General features: G+C 38.0%; 1 protein-coding gene across 1 annotated transcript; it reads right to left on the bottom strand.

Annotated features, from left to right (window-relative positions):
* Positions 1-15,053: 15,053 nt before the first annotated feature.
* CXCL1 (C-X-C motif chemokine ligand 1) lies at positions 15,054-16,909 on the bottom strand. The gene is made up of 4 exons (XM_007998875.3): positions 16,720-16,909; positions 16,498-16,621; positions 16,297-16,380; positions 15,054-15,765 (listed from the first exon to the last, which is right to left on the bottom strand). The coding sequence occupies exons 1-4, from the start codon at positions 16,817-16,819 to the stop codon at positions 15,750-15,752; spliced, it is 324 nt and encodes a 107-aa protein (XP_007997066.1). The 5' UTR covers positions 16,820-16,909; the 3' UTR covers positions 15,054-15,749.
* Between the last annotated feature and the right edge of the window lie 2,355 nt (positions 16,910-19,264).

Below are 19,264 nucleotides of genomic sequence, written 5' to 3'. Positions count from 1 at the left end.
TTCTCTTGACTAATTTTATCTATTAGGTTTGTTTTACCTGAAAGTAAATTCTTAAAATTTAAGACAATTCTATTATACAACTGCATTATGTCTCATAATCTTCCTAAATGTATTTTTATTTGAGATGTCATAATGAATGAAATATTCTTCTTTAAAAAGGTGTTTTAGTTTTGGACACTGGAGATAAAGCAGATAAAACAACCCAACTTGATAGTGAGATCCAAGTCCGTGGATGCCTACAATGGGGTGGAGGTTAAGGCCTTTGGAACATAAAAGGTTGAACCATCAAGAGATCAGAGTGTGTATTAGTTAACAGAAAAGCACACTGGTGTCATTAAGGATGATATTTTAAAAATTGAGTAGCGAAAAAAGAAACAGCAGTCAACTGCTGTTGTCCACTAGGAAGTTAAAGGGACTAAAGAGTGGTAGGGGACAGAACTGAGGAGATGAAATCTAGTAAAATATATTGAGCCTATAGGGAAATCTCTCACCTACTATATGAGGTTTGGGGATTTTCTTTCCTATGTGGAAATTTCATCACATTGTCTATCATTATTCCTCTAACAAAGAGCCAAACACCTGCCTGAAAACAATGTTTTAGTCCTCAGAAAGAGTAAGGAAAAGAGTTCATTCTAGTTCTATATTTTCATAAAAGTAGTGCCCCCTTCAACGAAAATTCTGGAGGATGTCCATGCTCATGATGACACCATGGTCTCTTGTTACCCATAAGATGTGATGTTCCTTGTGTGGACATCAGTTAGGAGACCTACAATACAAGCAGAGTGACATGTAACTACACAGACACACAGGATTAGCCGCATGTGGTGTGTTTCTAAGAAAGGCATCTGAACAAAACAACAACAACAAAAAAATAAAGAAATAAAGAAATAAGAATAAAGAAAAAAACCTATTCATTTAGTAGGTCAAAAATTAGTAGCCATAATTAAACACTCTACATGTGTTATCTCTACTTCTCTCACAATAGAACAAAATAAAAACAAATGAAAGCATGTAAATCCCCAGTGTTAAGGGAATTCTCCAGAATGATGTAACTTATAGTTGGTAGATCTGGAATGCTAAGCCACAGCTATGGGATTCAAAACCTTACTCTTTCCAGCACATTTCACCTCTCTACCACCAAGGTGACCCTCAGATGAATCATAAGCTCCAAATACCCTTAATTTGCTTTTCTTTGTGTTTTTTAATTTAAAAAATACAGAATATGTTTTTGGTTTGTTTGTTTGTTTTTTGTTATGAGTGGACACACTTCTATGACTTAAAAATTCAGAAAATATTCAAGTTTCTTATTTTTAGAAGTTAATCCAAACACACTCGTGTTATTACCTGCCTATCCTAATTATCCCTTCTCCATCCACTGATTTGCAGATTCTACCTGAAGCTTAATTTCTAAAAGTGCGGTGCCAGAAATACCTTTTTCAAAGAGGAGCAATTTTGTCCCTTGAAACTTCTTTCATCAAATAGGTCTATTGCCCTCTTAGTTGGTCTATATAAAACAGATTATAGCAATTTTATGTAACTTTTGTGTTCCATGGGGTTATTTTAAACACAAGTCAACTTGGATACAATATTAAATGGAAGGTGTTAACTGGTAATAGTTTTAAAATTAGAGAGTGTATTGGACTCACCATGAGGGTGTTTTAAAAAGCAAACTTTTGGGCCCACCCACAGAAACTCTGATTGAGTAGGTCTGAAGTAAAACCTGAGAATTTTCATTTCTATGAAGTTCCCAGGTGGTCTGGGGACTAATCTTTTTTGATTCTCTGGAATAGACATATTCTAATCTTATCATTATTTTATTTTAATCTAAAGCAAAGTTTGTATATATTTTAAATCTATATTTAATTAAAAGAAAAAAGAAAGTGAATATGAGAATCCTTGGCATTAATTACACCTGTCCATAATCTCTTGGATAATAGTCATCACCCATTCAGCCTCAGGATCCAAAAAAATTATTTTCCCATCTTTCAGTGTGGCTTTGAAAAGAAAAGAATGTTCTGGCTAAATAATAACTATGATTAATTTAACAAAGCTTTAAATTTATTCATTAGAATTTTTGAAAGATAAAATGAATATGCTTAGAATGAACACTCAGATTTCTCAAACTAAATTTATCATATTATTAGAGTACAACTTTTAATCATTTCAGTGTGCATTGCTAAATTTTTTACCAACTAAATAATGACATCTTCTTTAGAATCTTTTGAGCTATCAACCAGTCAGCACACATTATTTGACTTATGTACATAGTACATAAGTATACTGCTAAGACTCTGGAAAATCTACACAAATGTAATGTCTCAGGCTGACAATAGTCAGTCTCTTATCATATATTCTTTATTGTTATATCTCTGATAATGCTTCATAAATGCTCGTTGATCATTGGGCAGGGAGAGGTTCAATATTTTTATTTATATTAATTTTGTAGTTTTCAACTGCAGTTCACAAAACCACAAAGTGCCACCAGCATCTCTAGTACTGGATCGTCTTACCACACCCTGAGCGAGAGGTATGTATTCCAGAGTTTAAGAAAATAACATAGCAATATTCCATGATAAAAATCAATAAAAATAATATAATAATGAATCCTTAGCAAATTACCAATAAAAGGATAGCCTAAAACATCATACACAATAGTGAAAACTTGAAAGTAACCCCTTTGAGTGCTGAAACAAGACAATATACCTACTATCATTGCAGATATCTCAGTAAAGCTAGAAAGATAAACAAAAGGCATAGAGTTGCCAAAAGAGGAAACTAAACTGCCATTTTTCCCAGATGCTATGACTACTCAAGTAAAAGGTTGGTGGTTACAAAACCAATATAAAATTGTGTGTCCAAACAGTAACAGCTGGAATGTTACATTTTATAAAGATACCCTTTACAATAGCATCAAACAATATAAAGTGGCAAGAAATATGTTTGTTATAATAAAAAGTATGGGAAACCTTTATGAAGAAAATTATGAAACTTTAAAGACATTAAAGAAGGCTTCAATAAAGTCCAAAAAGAGACAAGCCACTCTTGAACAAGATGGAGGAATTTCTCATCCCAGGTGTTAAAATTTATAAAATATTAATAATGAAGACTGTGTACAGTTGTAGACAAACTGATGAATGGGAAAGAGAAGAGAGGTTTGAATCATCTCTCTGCTTTCAGGAGAGCTCAATGTATGGCAGAAATAATATTGTGTATCAATGAGGATATGATGTTTTATTAAACGGTGCTGAAATAATTGATGAATCATATGGAAAAATAAAATTGGATATGTTTCTCACATCATATACAAAATAAATTCCATATGGATTCAGGACTTAGCACAAAGAAAAAAATGTAACAATTCTAGAAGATAATATAGAAGAATATTTTTGTAAACCCTGTAAAAGTAAGATTTTTTTTTAAAAGGAGACACTAAAAGTGCTGACCAGAAAACACATACTGCACATCCCTAGGAATGTGAATATAATGAGATATTATACCCATAGTTATGTTATCTCACATGGCAAAAGATATTTTTGCACATGTAATTAAGATTACTATGAGTTTATTAAATTAATACAAACTGGTTGATTCAAGTGAGCCTAATGTAATGTCTTGAGCCCTAAAAGTGGAGAGTTTTCTCTGACAGGTAGCAGAAGAAGTAAGAGAGATTTGAGGGGTGAGACCAACTCAATGCAAGGCAGATTGTTCGTTGCTTATATGAAAGAACTGGAGAGCAGCCTGTAGGCATTGTGAATGACCCCAAGCCAACAGCCAGGAAGCATATGAAGAGCTCAGTCCTATACTTCAAAGAACTGAATTCTACCAACAACCTGGATTGGCAATGGATTCATCCCTAGTGTCTTCAAATGAGACTTAAGCTGACACCTTGATTTTGACTTTATGAAACTCCGAGCAGAGAATCTGGTCAAGCCACCTAGATTGCTAAGCTACAAAACTGTGAAAATCAAAAAGTCGGCTGATTTTAAGCCACTAAATTGTGGTAATTCATTACCTAGCAATGAACAGCTGAAGCAATCTATATAACATAGTTTACAGTAAAAAAAATAATAATAATAAAATGCAGAATTGTTTTCCACAGTCTCTAAGCTGTTTGTTTGTAGGCTTATGCCTCAGTTGTCTCCATGGCCATGTGACCATATGGAGTTTATCATATAACTAAGTTTGTAATAGATTTCCCAATGATCAACTAATTATCCGTGTATCCTTACTGAGGAATGTGTATCTTTGCTTATGGTACATCTTCACTAACTATAAGGTTAACTCCACTCAGATGAATTCATACCCTGTGTTCAAATTTGAGAACCCTTTTTATTGGGGAAATTACATAATGTTTTCAGGAATGGAAGCATAAAGACTGGGCAGTTATCTTCACACATTGTGTGGGAATAACGCCTAGAGGTTAGGTCTTCTATACTTCCAACCTAGCATACTTTGTAAGGAAATGCCAGCTTTGAAAACTGCTATCCTAGAGGCTTCCATACTCCACCACATCTTCACTACTTACATGACTTCTTTTCTCCTGCAGAAAGGACCCTCATGTATCAACTGAACATTTTTAATGAATTGGTGAGGAATAAGGTCAGAATGTGTCTGAATACACTGACATCACAACTCTTGATTCTCAAAGGAATCAATTGTGTAAGAAAAATTTAGAAAAATCCTTATTGAGAACAAACATAGCCATGATGCTTACTTCTTTACTTGAAAGTAGAAATCAATACAGCAGGACACACAACTATATTCACAAATTCAGTACTGATAGAAATATTTATGAAGACAGTTACACAAACCTAATTATATGCTATTATCCTGATCAACAAACAATTATTAAGCATCTATTACAAGTATGTATGGTCAGTAAGAAACTTTTCCAATGGCACAAACCAACTTGATCCTTTCTACCAAAATTTGTAAACATAAAGATTATATGTGAATTTTAATAATTGAAAGTAGCATTTTCTCTCTGCTTACCATTATTGGAATGAATACTGTAAACCAATTTTCGGTAACATTCCTGCTATCATCTATAATAAGAAAAGCACAGACTCTTACAGTCAGATATTTCTAGGAAGTTAAACACACATTTGTATTTGACTCAACAAGAAATTCTTTGACGCTCCACAGTCTAAATACTGTATATATCAGCTTAAGTTTCAGTTTCACAGTTTCTACATTTTCCTTAATGTCCAATACAATCTCATTACATCTGGAATCTTTTCTGAGATTTTCTAGTGCCTAGAAGGAAAAGATCAAAGCCACAGTTGGCTTACCAAATGTATCCAGGACAATAACAGCCAGCAGGAGGAGTGCTGGAGGAGTTCTGAGTACCTATGTCTGTCCTGGATCTTGATCCTGGTCTGGATGGCGGAATCAATACTGCAGCCCACTTTTATGTGCTCTCTGTAACCCTGAGAACTTTTTTATTACTCTCCTTGCACTATTCTGGTTAAAGAATAAAAGGTAAAGTTTATTGAGTCTCATGTTGTCACTCACAAGCCAGCAAGGAAACAGTTTGTTTTTCAAGTTTTGTTTTAATTGGGGCTTTGGGGGCACGCTAAGATGAACTTGTTAAATAGAGAAGTGAATGTATTATTTTCTGGGGGTGAAACTGCATAATTGTGAAGGGATCGATGTTGGTTGCGGTTAATGGTGACTGGTAGAATGGAGTCATGAGAATGTCTAGGCATGTTTGCAAAGAACATGTTTGTACAAAGTAGGGAATTAAGATGTATTTCCTCAGGAAGTATTTGCTATTGGCTTTTGTATTTGCATAATCCCGTTTAACGTCTTAATAAAGTCTGTCAAACCTGACCTACACATACAACTTAATACGTTGCAGAAAAACGGAGTTCAGATTACAACCAAGTTCCTGTCAAGAAATGCAAACTGGCAACATGATCCTATATCTAGATAATGACATAGTCGCAGTCCAATAGCTTCTTAAGTGGATAAACAACTTCTGCAAAGTCTCAGTACAAAATCAATGTGCAAAAATCACTAGCATTCCCATACAACAACATCAGTCAAGCTGAGAACCAAATCAGGAACAAACTCCCGTTCACAATGGCCACAAAAAGAATAAAATACGTGGGAATACAGCTAACTAGGCAGGTGAAAAATTTCTGCAAAGATAACTACTAAACATGGCTCAGAGAAATCAAATATGACACAAACAAATGGACGAACATTCTATGGTCATGTATAGGAATAATCAATAACATTAAAATGTTCATACTGCCCAAAGCAATTTATAGATTCAACGTTATTGCTATTGAACTACCACTGGCATTCTTCACAGAGGAAAAAAATCTATTTTAAAATTTATATGGAACCAAAAAAGAGCCTAAATTGCCAAGGCAATCCTAAGCCAAAAGATTAAAACTGGAGACATCACACTATCCAACTTGTTATCCATGTTACAAGGCTGCAGAAACCCAAACATTATGGTACTGGTACAAAAGCAGACATATAGATCAATGGAACAGAATAGAGAACCCAGAAATAAGACCACACACCTACAACTATCTGATTTTTCAGCCAACCTGACAAGAACAAGCAACGGGAAAAGGATTTCGTATTTAATAAATGGTGCTGGGATTACTTGGTAGTCATACGCAGAAGATTAACACTGGACCCCTTCTTTAAACCATATACAAAAATTAACTCAAGATAGATTAAAGACTTAAATGTAAAACCCCAAAATATAAACACCATGGTGAAGACAACCTAGGCAATACCATTCAGGACGTAGACACTGGCAAAGATGTCATGACCAAGATGCTGAAAGCAATTGCACCCAAAGCAAAAATTGACAAATTGGATAGAATTAAACTTAAGAGCTTCTGCACAGTGAAAGAAGCTATCAACAGAGTAAACAGCCTATGGAATGGAAGAATTTTTTTTCGAACTATGCATCCAACAAAACTCTAATATCCACCATCTATAAGGAACTTAGACTAATTTACAAGAAGGAAAAAACCCCATTAAAAATGGGCAAAGGAGATGAACAGACGCTTTTCAAAAGAAGACATATATGCAGCCAGCAATCATGAAAAAAGCTCAGCATCACCGATCATTAGAGAAAAGCAAATCAAAACCACAATGAGATACCATCTCACACCAGTCAGAATGACTATTATTGAAAAGTAAAAAAGAAACAGATGCTGGCAATGTTATGGAGAAAAAGGAATGCTTAAGCACTGTTGATGAGAGTGTAAATTTGTTCAACCATTGTGGAAGACAGTGCAGCAATTCCTCAAAACCCTAAAGACCCAGCAATCTCATTACAGGGTATATACCAGAAGGAATATAAATCATTCTATTATAAAGGCAGGCACATGTGTATTTATTGCAGCACTATTTACAATAGCAAAGACATGGAATCAACCTAAATGCCCATCAAAGATAGACTGGATAAAGAAAATGTGGTATGTAAACACCATGGAATACTAGGCAGCCATGAAAAAGAATGAGATCATGTCCTTTGCAGGGACGTGGATGGAGCTGGAGGCCATTATCCTCAGCAAACTAACACTGAAACCGAAAATCAAATACCGCATGTTCTCACTTAAAAGTGGAGCTAAATGATAAGAACTGGATACACAGAGGGGAACAACACACACTGGGTGCTATTGGAGGGTGGAGGGTGGGAGGAGGAAGAGGATCAGGAAAATTAACTAATAGGTACTAGACTTAATACCTGGGTGATGAAATAATCTATATGCCAAAGCCCCGTGACAAAACTTTAGCTGTGTACCCTTGAACTTAAAGTAAAAATTAAAAAAAAAAAAAAAACATTCAAAGCAAAACAAAACGAATGACAACAAAGAACTCTGAACTTTGCCTTTCAATGATCATTTCTGGAAATGCTCTCTACGTGGAACTCTGGGGTCATCGAAGGGCTTGCCTCTGTTTTTTTTTTTTTCTTCTCACAAGGATTACTGTCCCACTATTCCTATTGTCAAATGTCCATCACTTCATGTATTTTGTGTTTTAATTATTTAAAGTAGAAAGATAATCTGGTCTGTTATTTTTTTCATGGCATTAAAGAAAAATAATAAATTATAATTTTTAAAAAGAACTGCAAACAACACTTTACGTATTGTTTGAAGGTAGTAGTTTCCATTGGCTTCAAGGTCAATTAACTAACAGTGAACTATGAGATTTAATTTTATTTCTTAAGCAGTTTTATAAGTGACTTTGATTATATCATAGTGACCACATATTTTTGCATTAACAAATCAAAGAGCAAAACATTTATATTAGTTTCCTAGGGCTATCATAACAAAGTACCACAAACTGGGTTGCTTAAACAACAGAAATGTTTTCATATTTCAATTCTGGACTCTGGAACTCCAAAGCATAGGTTTAGTGGGGTTGTTTCTTTCTCAGGACTGTGAGAGAAGGAGTTGTTCCAGACACTTTACATACTCAGTGGGTGTTCATCTTTATGTTTACATGGTGTTCTCTTTGTATGCATGTCTATCTCAAAATTTCCCCTTTTTATTAGGGCACCAATCATGCTGAATTAAGGGTTCACTCTAATTACCTCACTTTAACTGGATTACCTCTTTAAGAACCCTACTTCCAAATAAGGTCATATTCTGAAGTACTGGGGATTAGGACATCAATATAGAAATTTGAGGGGGACATAACTCAACCTATAACAACATTTAACTGAAGAACTAGTGGTTACTGAAAGGTTGATACAGTTTAAAGCTAAAACTAGCCTAAATAGTAAGTTATTTTCTTTTACTAATTATAATTGAGCATTTATTATTTGCCAGGGCTTTTGCTTGATGCTAGGCATTTGAAGATAATAAAAGTTGAATTTCTGCTCTTGAGAGGTTCACAGTCTGTTTTGAGAGACAGACAAGCAAACAGATTAAACTAGAAGGTAGTCTGTGTTGTCAGTTGTATATCTGAGCCATGGTGGAAGCAGAGGGGAGGGAGGACTTCCCCAGGGCAGTCAGGAAAGACTTTACAGGGAAGGTAACATTGAACTGGTGAAAAGACAAAAAGAAAATCATCTTTTTTTTTTTTTTTTTTTTTTTGAAGGCTGATATGCATTTGAGACAGAGAAATGTACAAAGAGGCACAAACAAGATATGGGCATGTTAAGGAAGGAGAAAAAAGCTATTTCAGTCTTTAAATGAGTTGTTTTAGCAACCTGACAACATTCTATTGACTGATCACATCTTGTTCTTTGTACAAATGAAAAGCTGTAAGTAACTTCAAACTGTTATTCAGAAACAACTTTGATTTCTTCAAGTCTCATTTTCCTTCTGTACCAATTAAAGGTAATAAAATGTGCTTTCAATCTGTACAGGTGCTATGGTGCTAATAAGAAGCGCATACAGATAAGATAACCAAATATTGAAAGATTCAAAGTAATTTAGTTTTTCATAAAACTTCAAAGACAGGCTTAAGACATCACAATAGTTTACTAAGGAGTTTGTTAAAGAGGTGGTAATTTTTCTTATCAAAGATGGTTCTCTCATTCTGCAGCTACTAAAATTTGTGCCAGATCCGCAGCAGAATTTATTACAATTAGACTTATAGTGCTGAGACTGACAACTTGACAACTTCCCTGATTTTATAGACAGTTATTTTGTTAGTTGAATTTTCACTTAGGCCTGAGGCTTATACAAATACGCAAGTTACCAAAACATCCCATTTTAACTGTAATCTTATGTTTTATTTTTTTAAATATTTATCTACACTGAAATGCAATGAAATATAATAATAATAATTGTTTATTGTACTCAAATAAACATTTGTGTTAACATTCCTCTATGAATTTTCCTAAGTTATCTGGAAACTTTGCAAGGGGTATTTCTATGTCATAAACAGGAAAATCAAATATCAGAACATAATACAACAGTGAAAGATTAAAAATAGCCTTACATTCTTAGCAGTTCCTCACTTTAAGAGGTAGAATCTGTTTCCCAATCCCCTTGACTCTATGCTCACCGTATGACTTGTTTTGGCCAACAGGATGTGGTAAAAGTGACGTTGGAGATGTTCCAGGCCAACAAAGTAAGAAGTCTAGGAGCTTCTACTCGTGCTCTGTTAAAATGCAGTTGCCACCATATGAGGATAGCCAAGCTCATGAGGCCCAGGAAATGACTAGTGCAAACAACCAGACACGTGAGTGAGGCAGCTTCACTCAAGTCACCAAGTGTCACCTGGTGACTCCAGGAGACACTATCAGAAGAATCACCTGAGCCAAGCTCAGGTTTTTGCATTGCCTAGCCCAAATTGATGGCCATGTGTCAAAATAAAATGGTGACTGTTTAAACCCACTGCATTTTGGGATGATAATAGATGACTAATGGAGTAATTTAGCCAGTACCATAAATTGACTGAACTCATTTTATACTTTGAATTATTTGGCTACGATATGCACAATGTTTTCTTTAAACTATCTTAAAGTGGCACATGGCATGAATGGCTATTAGCTATTAATTAGTACCCTGAGAAAGGTTCTACAAATTTTAGAAAGCCAACCCTACAGCCAAAATTTAGACTAATTATCTTCTTGAGCAGTCATGAAAATAATCTAGTTTAATAAAAATCACTGTATGTTAGTCATCAGAAAACCAAACTCTGACCCGCTTTTGTAATAAAATAATTCCATGGCATATGGTAACTTCTTGGTGGTTTCTGAGCCTTCACAGTTCCATCTATAAAATGAGAAGGCTGATTTTCTTTTTCTTGTGACTCTCAAGTTTTGAACCAAACTCCTGTCTGGCTGCCAAGGGATCAGTCCCTAATCTTAACATTTTATTTATTTATTTGTCTTCATAAATGATCTGGCTTCTTTTTTAGGACATTCTTGAAAGCAACAGGAATATTTCTAACTACTTTTCACTTAAAAAAGGAAAGATTTATTATTTTTAACATGGAGAACAAAAATGTCATTTGGAGTACTAACTTCTTCAAAGGTGAAAATGAGGTCCTGGCTGTGGTCTGGTAGACTCTTTCCCCCTCCTTCAGGACCTTATGGATACAGATTCTACATTTTTATTTTAAGCATAGCCAAGGAATAGAAATCAGAGGTCAATGCCCTGCTGTTAGGATGATTTATGACTCTGCTATAAACATGACAACTACAATTTCTTGGTTTGAGAAGGTTTCACATTTCTGCAGAAGAGGAAAGCAAACACTCACAACAGCCCCTTTGTGAACTCAAGAACTCAGTTGTGTGCAGCAATGGCCAGTGTGGTCATGCTCTCTCCTATCATGAGCTTTCGCTTTTTTTCTGCCTCACTTCCCATTTTTCTTCCTCCTGGTTCTCTGGCATTATACTCGTCAGTGAAATAGTAGTCATAAGCCTCTGCTGTGAGATCTAATTTCTGGGGGGCCCAATTGTCTAAATTTGGGCTCTCCCAAAACAGAGTCTGATACAAAGACTTATGTGCAGTAGTTTATCTTAGAGATGATCATAGAAAGAACAAGTGAGGGAGTGGGGGAATGTGGGATAGGGAAGAGAGAAAATCTAATAAAGGTATGTAATTAATGAGATATCACTTAGGCAATCAGGGTTCATCTTGCCATGGAGTCTCAAGAAACCTTGTAAAATGTTCCTCAGAATTGTCCCAATAAGATTTCAATTTTCAGTCATGTTGAAGTAAAACAAAAGTCATAACTTCCTGTCTTAAGCAACTAGCAAATGCAACACAATATGTGAAGCAATTGTTATCAGACATTGGACAACAAGCAGCAAAAGACTAGAATTCCTCAGAAAAGGAAACAAACAAGGTGAGGTGTATGGTCATCCTGGTTTTTTTCTGGAGCAACTCTGGACCTCTGTGCAGGGGGAGAGATCCCAAGTAGACCATGGTAGTCTTAGTGAGTTGAGGGGGCACAGGTTTGAATTCAGCAGAGCTGGGATGGCTAGAAGTTTAGGAAAAGAGAACTGCGAAAAGGAGAGACCTATGCAAGAAACCAGAACTCTGTCAATCTGCATTGAGGTCCCAGTGGTTCTCTTTGATCAATACTAAGTCACACATGCATGAGGCGAAACTCCATAAGTCAAGCAAAATCCATAAGTCAAGCAAACTCCGTAAGTCAAACTAGAGATTTGTAAGCTGAGAAAACCTCAGACCTAGCATGGAATGAAGAGATATTTAAGGTCCACCCTGTCGGAGTAGAGAGAACCTGTGAGCACTCCGGGCATTCACTAATGGCACAAGAAAGACATGACTTAGTAGTGCAGCTAAACAAACCCTAGAGTGAAGAACATTCCTAGACCACCCTAACAAAGCTCAACAACAAGCCCCAAAGAGACAAAGCTGATGCCCTAGAACTTAACTGCTTGTCAAAACGAAGCCCAAGACTCTAAAGAAAGAAAACAAATCTTGACACTCAGCAACATAAGATTCAAAATTTCCTGCAGTCAAATGAAAATGATTATCCATGCTAAGAAGTAGAACAGCATGAGTTAATAAGAGAAAAAAATCAAGTAAATATAGATTCAGAAGTGACAGAATGATAGATTTAGCACAGCAAGATTTTTAAATAACTATCTTAATTATGCTCAGGTGTTTAAATAAGTGTAAACATAATGAATAGAGAAGTGGAACATTTCATCTATTCATATATTTGTATTTTTAATATTTATTTATTTTATTTTAATATACTATAAAATGTAAACACACATATACATGGAGAGGGAAAGAGAAACTTCTAGAATTATCTAACAAGAGACTGGGAATATTAAATATTCATCCGTTAACTCCTGTTTCTCCTCTCAGGGCATCAAATCACGGGCCATCCTAGCTGCGAACTGAGAAATCTCTCTCTGCCAAGCCCCCTTTCCCACACCTCAATAGAGAAAGCCCCCAGGAAGAGATGCAGAAGAACAGGTGCCTTAAGTTGGGAAGCTGTTGTACATTGCAGTTGTCATACTCATTGTGAGTGGAGTGGGACATCACTGGTGAAGACAGGACAAGTCCTTTTTTAAATTATGTGATTGGGTAGCCAGAAAAGACAAACAGTGTGATCTGTTTTTCTGGACTTCTCTCATCGTGATATTGTGGGTCTGCCACCTCCACCATCCCTTAATGTCTCTCTAGTTACTTCTGGAACACCTGAGAGGGTGGATCAGGAAGACTCACAATGACAGAATAGTGTTAGCCACATCTCCTTCCTTCCTTCTCTAGACCCCATGGTAACATTGCTCAAGAAACCTCAGTCACTGTGATCATTGCTGTCTTCTGCTGATGGCTTCTCAAAACTGTGATGTGTTATGTAATATCCTTTTCCTACTTCCTTCACCCTGTGACTACCACACCAAACAGGCTGTATCCTACCTCCTGCTCTAACACTCCCAACAGGAGACTTCCTTGTACTTGCAAGTTTTCAAAGCAATTTGGTGTGAAAAACACAATTTACGTATCTGCTTGATCTAAGACTGAGACTGAGACAATGTTCATGGAGTTGGCCTGAGGACCAATGGCAAGAACCAGGTTTCCAGAGTCTGCATAACATTTAATTCCTGCAAAACTTCAGAAGCCTGATTTTGTTATTATCCTCATCCTGTAGAAAGGAAATTGAGGTTGAGTGAAGTAAAGAAACTTGCCCAAGATCGTAGTGACAGAGCTGGAATTTACACCAAAGTCAATTTGATCCTTTGAAATCTGTCTTTAACCACCATGTGAATAAAAGAATCTCTTTTGTCCTTTTTTGTCCTTTTTATGTTCCCTGTTCCATGATAGCCAGAGCTAAGTAGCCAGTACAGCAAGCTCCAATGTTTGAGGGTAAGGACTTGTCTTAGGTGTGAGGAGTGGTTCTATTGAACCCTTGGGTGCTGCTTGTAAACATTTTCCAGTGTCCTCTAACTTGGGGTTAGGGAGTGAATCCTACCATTTATAGAGTTCCTCAAATGGTTTGCATTTATTTGCTTATGTACAGTTTATAAATATTATTTCTTATCTCATTCATAATTAACTAATAATGTCGGAATTATGAGAAGATTCTTATTTTTAACTTTTTTAGTTGTGAGAAAAGTTCCCAGAGTTTGTTTCTTGCTATTTATGACCTTTATTTGCCCAGCTTCTTGGGACAATCCAGAACTTGATTTCAAGTATTGAGGCTGCCAGCCTCACCTTCTTGCCTCTGTTAGAGGCAGTTACCCAGGACTCAGGATTTCCTGAATGAGTCCTGAATCAGAAGCAAGTACACACCTCATGCATGCATGAACATCCTTCCTTTTCAGGTTTGGAGTGTGCTTTCTTTTATATTATTGGGGTCTTTCTTACTTAGACATGCCAATTGTGCTTCTGTCCTAAAACCTGTAGTGCTGCTGCCGTCCTGGGACAGCAATGAATACAGAGTTCCCCAGAGGACAACCGCTCTATGAGGTCACATCAAAATTCCACTAGAAAGGATGCGAATGAATGCAGTCCAATCTTAAAACCATTGTATTTGGCATATTGCTATAAAGGATTGAAACACTGCTGATCTTAGTAGTAATTACTTATATGTGAAGGTTAGAAAGCTGAGCCCAAATTTCAATAAGATCTTTTCACAGGTGAAGCATTCAGCCACTCACTTCTGCTTCTATTGATGACACAAATGATTTGAGTTTTGAAAAAAGAAATATTTTAGTCACCATTTCACTGCCACCTTTATTAAACTGTCAACAATTATAAGAAATGTTGCTTAACAAAAGCAATGAAATGAGGGCCCTTATGAAGATAATATAAATGTTTTTAAGGAGGTAAATTTGAGTAGCAAGACAGAAAGAAATTTCTTATAAAAAGGGCAATTTATATCAGTGACTCTCCCATTAGGGGCCAGCCCATAGTTTGGTAAAGCATATTCTTCACTAGGTGAGAGCCAAGGGTATTGGCAGCAATCACCACCTGAAATGAAGCATAACTCGTAGTTTCATTTATCTGTATAGCAAATTGAACACCCAGAAAATAACAAAATAAAAATATTGAGAAATATTGATATAAATCACCAGATTTTCCAGTAAAGATAGCCCTTGTTTCCCCCAAAAAAATCAAACGAGTATTTTCTATTTTTAAGTACTTTATTTTTATATTATGTATGAAAACATCAATAATTAAACCCCTTTGTTCTAAGACAGAATCACTGTAAAACTAACATTAAACAAGGCAGTATGCCTTACAAGAAAGACATAAAATGTCCAAGGGATATTTAGAACATTTTAGTTCTTAAAGTTTCAACATGAGAAATGTTGACCACAAGCTAGGAAATCATTTCAATAAATAACAACTGACATTCATCTAAACAGTTACAAAACAGATGCGCACATACATTCCCCTGCCCTCACAATGATCTCATTGGCCATTTGCTTGGATCCCCCAGCCTCTATCACAGTGGCTGGCATGTTGCAGGCTCCTCGAAATATTGACATAATGGCTGAGAACATTTGAAAACATTCTACCTTCAAATTAAATACGAATCCAGATGGAACTAACTTGGGGTTGACATTTTAAAAAGAATGAATATAATGGGACAGTGTGCAAGTAGACTTAATCATACCCTTAATTATTTTATACCTAAAATATTAACATAGAATCTTCAAAACAAACTAATAAATAAATAAATAGAAGACTTCTCCTGAGCAATGCTCAAACACATTAGGCTCAATCCAGGTGGCCTCTGCAGCTGTCTCTCTTTTCTCTTCTGTTCATATAAGGGCAGTGCCTCCTTCAGGAGCAGCCACCAATGAGCTTCTTCTTTTCTTCTGGTCAGTTGGATTTGTCACTGTAATGAGAAAATGGGTGCCCTGAGTAGGTGCTTGGGAAAGCGGATTGCACAACACTCTGCTCCTGTCCTGCTCTTCCAGCCTCTAGAGTTTTCTGAATGCAGCTTCCCCAGCCTGGCAACCAAGTGGCTACTGCCTGTGACAGCTGTACTGTGTGGCAAGGACCTCTAGGCTTGGGATGCTCATTTAGGAATAGGGGTGGAGTGGGGTGGTGGTATCCACTGTACTATTGGATTAAAAACAACCAGAACCTATTGCTCTTTGTCCTACTGGGCCTCAAATGAAGGCAGTTTTACCTACATTCATTGGAACGAAAGAAGAACCTGGGTGGGGACGCCAGGCATTGGGAATATCCTCTGGCACCAGAGCAGTAATTATCGTAAAGGAAACTTTAATTGTGAAAACAATAATCACAATTTCTAGTCCTTCAATTAACCCCTGAGTTTTCCTGATTTTATTTTTAGGGGGCAGATGCCAGTATTTCTGACCAACGGCTCCAGTCACCTGTGTACATAGAAACCATAACTCACCAGTTCAGCATCTTTTCGATGATTTTCTTAACCATGGGGGTTGCGGGGTTGAGACAAGCTTTCTGCCCATTCTTGAGTGTGGCTCTGCAGAGAGAAAAGGGGAATTCCATGAGGCAGGAGGTCGGACTGGGCACAGGGTTTGGGGCAGCGGGAGAGTCGGGGACTCCAGCGGTTGCAGCAGCAGAGCGGGGCGGGACTTACATGACTTCGATTTGGGCGCAGTGGGGTCCTGGGGCCCTCACGTTCACACTTTGGATATTCTTGGGGTGAATTCCCTGCAGGGTCTGCAAACACTGGCAGCGCAATTCAGTGACCACGGACGCTCCTAGGGAAGAAGAGACTCACTGACTGAGCGAGGCTGTCGGCGCGGGGCGCCCACCCCAGCCGCATCCGACCCGGGGACCCCAAGGCGCCAGGACCCACCTGCTGCGCGCCGGCCGGTGGCCACCAGGAGCAGGAGCAGCAGCGCCACCCGCAGGAACCGGGGATTGCTAGGGGCTGCGGAGAGCGCGGCGCGGGCCATGGGGCTCAGCAGGCGGGTCTGGCGGCTGTGCGAGGAGCTGGAGAGCTGACGAGGAGGTGCCTGCGACCCGGGTTCTGTGGGTCTCTGAGATCCGCGAACCCCTTTTATGCATGGTTGGGGCTGGAAAGCCCGAAGCTCCCAGGCCAGGGAAATTCCCGGAGCTTCAGATCCCTGCTGAGTCGGGAAGGAAGGCGATGGCCCCGCCCCCGGGGTGGAGCAGTGGGTGTGCGCGTGGGGTGGGGGGGTCCACTGATGCAGCCCGCACCTCGCCCTCCAGAGTAACTCCGGTGGACTCTGAGACTCTGGGATATTCGCCTTCTGCCCCGGATTCCTGGAGGGGGGCTGAGTGGCAGCCAGCGCTGAAGATACCACCTGAGAGGTGGGATCTTGGGTGCCTAGTGATCCCAGTGTGTGGGGCTGGGAGCGGAGAGGGAGCTGGGGCGGATCCCTGAGAACCACCACAGGGTAGGCGCGACCTCTTTGGAGGAAGAGAGTTATGTCTCGGATTTGTGTCTGGAGGTTGAGAGAAATTAACAAGGTGCTGGGAGATAGGCTGGAACTATATTAGCCTCTCTGCCTCAGCCTTTCTTATTTTCGGATTAGCCTATTTCCTGTACATCTAACATCAGCGCTCTCTGTGAAAGTACAGTCCATCATGTCAGATTCCAGAGAAGAATGTTCTGCTTGTTCCTTGTGTTGCATATTCTCTAATCACACTTAGAACATCTTCTTTACGTCCTCCATTTGGTGGCAACAGATTTTCAGTGTCAAAAGTTGAATCCAGTGTTAGTGTCAGTGGAAACCAGGGCTGTATAGCATGACCTCTTCTTTCCTATCCTGCGTAACTTCCTTCTTCCCTGTAAAATGTTGGAACTTCCAAAATCCCCTGGAAATCTTTTCCCTGTAGGAGGGGTTCAGATTCGATCTAGAAATACAGTACTGGTTGTCACTCCGGACCTCGGAGGGGCTGGGTCCAGCAGGTTCATGGGCTCACCATTCCTCATTCTGTCTTTGGACAGCATAGCACATGACACCGGGGAGTGGGTACCTGGTGTGCAAGCGCCATTCCCACTGAAGCCGCAGACATGCATCCGGATGAAATAGGAACGCCAGATCCCACATAAAGTCACATTCCATTTACTATAGGACTTCCTGGTATTCAATATTGGGCCCCCTTTCTAGAGGAACACATACATGTTGTTTTCTCTCAGGAATTTCAGTCATTTAACCTGGTAGCTTTGTTACTTTTTTCTCCAGAAGTTCTAGAGAACTTATTTTTTTTCATCATTAGGTTTTTAGAGGGTTTAAGTGTGATTTTCCAAGTGGGATTCAGAGCTCTCTGAGACATGGAGTAACCATGGGAGGCGAGGGAAAAAGCAGAGGCCCCAGACCCAGAGGCAAATGTCTCCACAACAGAGTGCTACACAGCCCAGCTCAATAGGTAAGACCTGTGTTCCTAGCCAAGCAGAGAACACAGGCCAGGCTGCCACCTGCATATAGTAGTGAAGCATCGCCTGCAGGTTGTTTAGCCTCTCTGTTTCTACCCCAAGGCAGTTATGAGAAATGAGTCAACATTTGGAAGAGCCAGCATGGATTTAAGTGCCTTGTAATGTTTGTTAAATAAACAAAATGGAAATAGGTTTTCCAACATTGCCTAAACAGAAACTCATCCTGATGTGAATTCACATATATATATATGATATATACATTATATATATATATATTCTAATGGAAAGGTTCACTCCCCAGTGTTTTTTACATTTAAAATTTTCTGTATCAGTTACTGCTTCCCAACTAACCCTGAATGTATACAACACCATATACAGCAGTATGAGTCTTGAAGAAATAAAGGCAGGTCCTGGAAGACGGAATGTTCATATAAACACCAAAAGCTCAGTTTCCAAAATGCCCTTTTGGTTACTGGTGCTCAGGAGTACTGGTGCTCTCATTACAGTAATCTTAGTCAAGGGTAGAAAGGTGTGCTAGAATGCTGTTTCTTTAAAATGGACACTGTATATAGTATATGTACTCCAGTCTTTTCAATTATTTCCCTTTTCACATCTTCCTGATTACTTATATTTCTTAATATAAAGAATAAATGAAAAAGCATTGACCCAATGGAGACCAAAATACAGTGTCCCAAATGTCTTCATCAGTTTCAAACTGTAATCAACGCTGCAAACTTCTAAATTAAAAAAAAAAAATAAGAAACTCAGTTGAGAATTTACAAAAATTGAAATAAAATTTTCTGTATCAGGTTTTCAGAAAGGAAGACAAATATGTACCCTACCAGGAGGTACACTTAGATAAAATTTTATGTGTTACCATTCAGACAGATCATTGGTTTATTTTGTAGTCCACCTTACAATCACTTCATGTATATAAAAAGGGACTTTGAATGTGACAGTCTCCATCTCATTTATTGAAAAGATGTACTAAAGGAAT

This window comes from Chlorocebus sabaeus, chromosome 7 (assembly GCF_047675955.1).
Source record: "Chlorocebus sabaeus isolate Y175 chromosome 7, mChlSab1.0.hap1, whole genome shotgun sequence".
In the NCBI taxonomy this organism is placed as follows: domain Eukaryota; kingdom Metazoa; phylum Chordata; class Mammalia; order Primates; family Cercopithecidae; genus Chlorocebus; species Chlorocebus sabaeus.
This window is presented reverse-complemented; position numbering and strand designations above follow the sequence as displayed.

Excerpts from the sequence above, each read along its gene's own strand:
- CXCL1 (XM_007998875.3), bottom strand. The coding sequence starts at position 16,819 with ATGGCCCGCGCCGCGCTCTCCGCAGCCCCTAGCAATCCCCGGTTCCTG. Across the intron at positions 16,622-16,719 it reads CACCGGCCGGCGCGCAGCAG|GAGCGTCCGTGGTCACTGAA; the intron begins GTGGGTCCTGGC and ends CTTCTTCCCTAG. Across the intron at positions 16,381-16,497 it reads TGCGCCCAAATCGAAGTCAT|AGCCACACTCAAGAATGGGC; the intron begins GTAAGTCCCGCC and ends TTCTCTCTGCAG.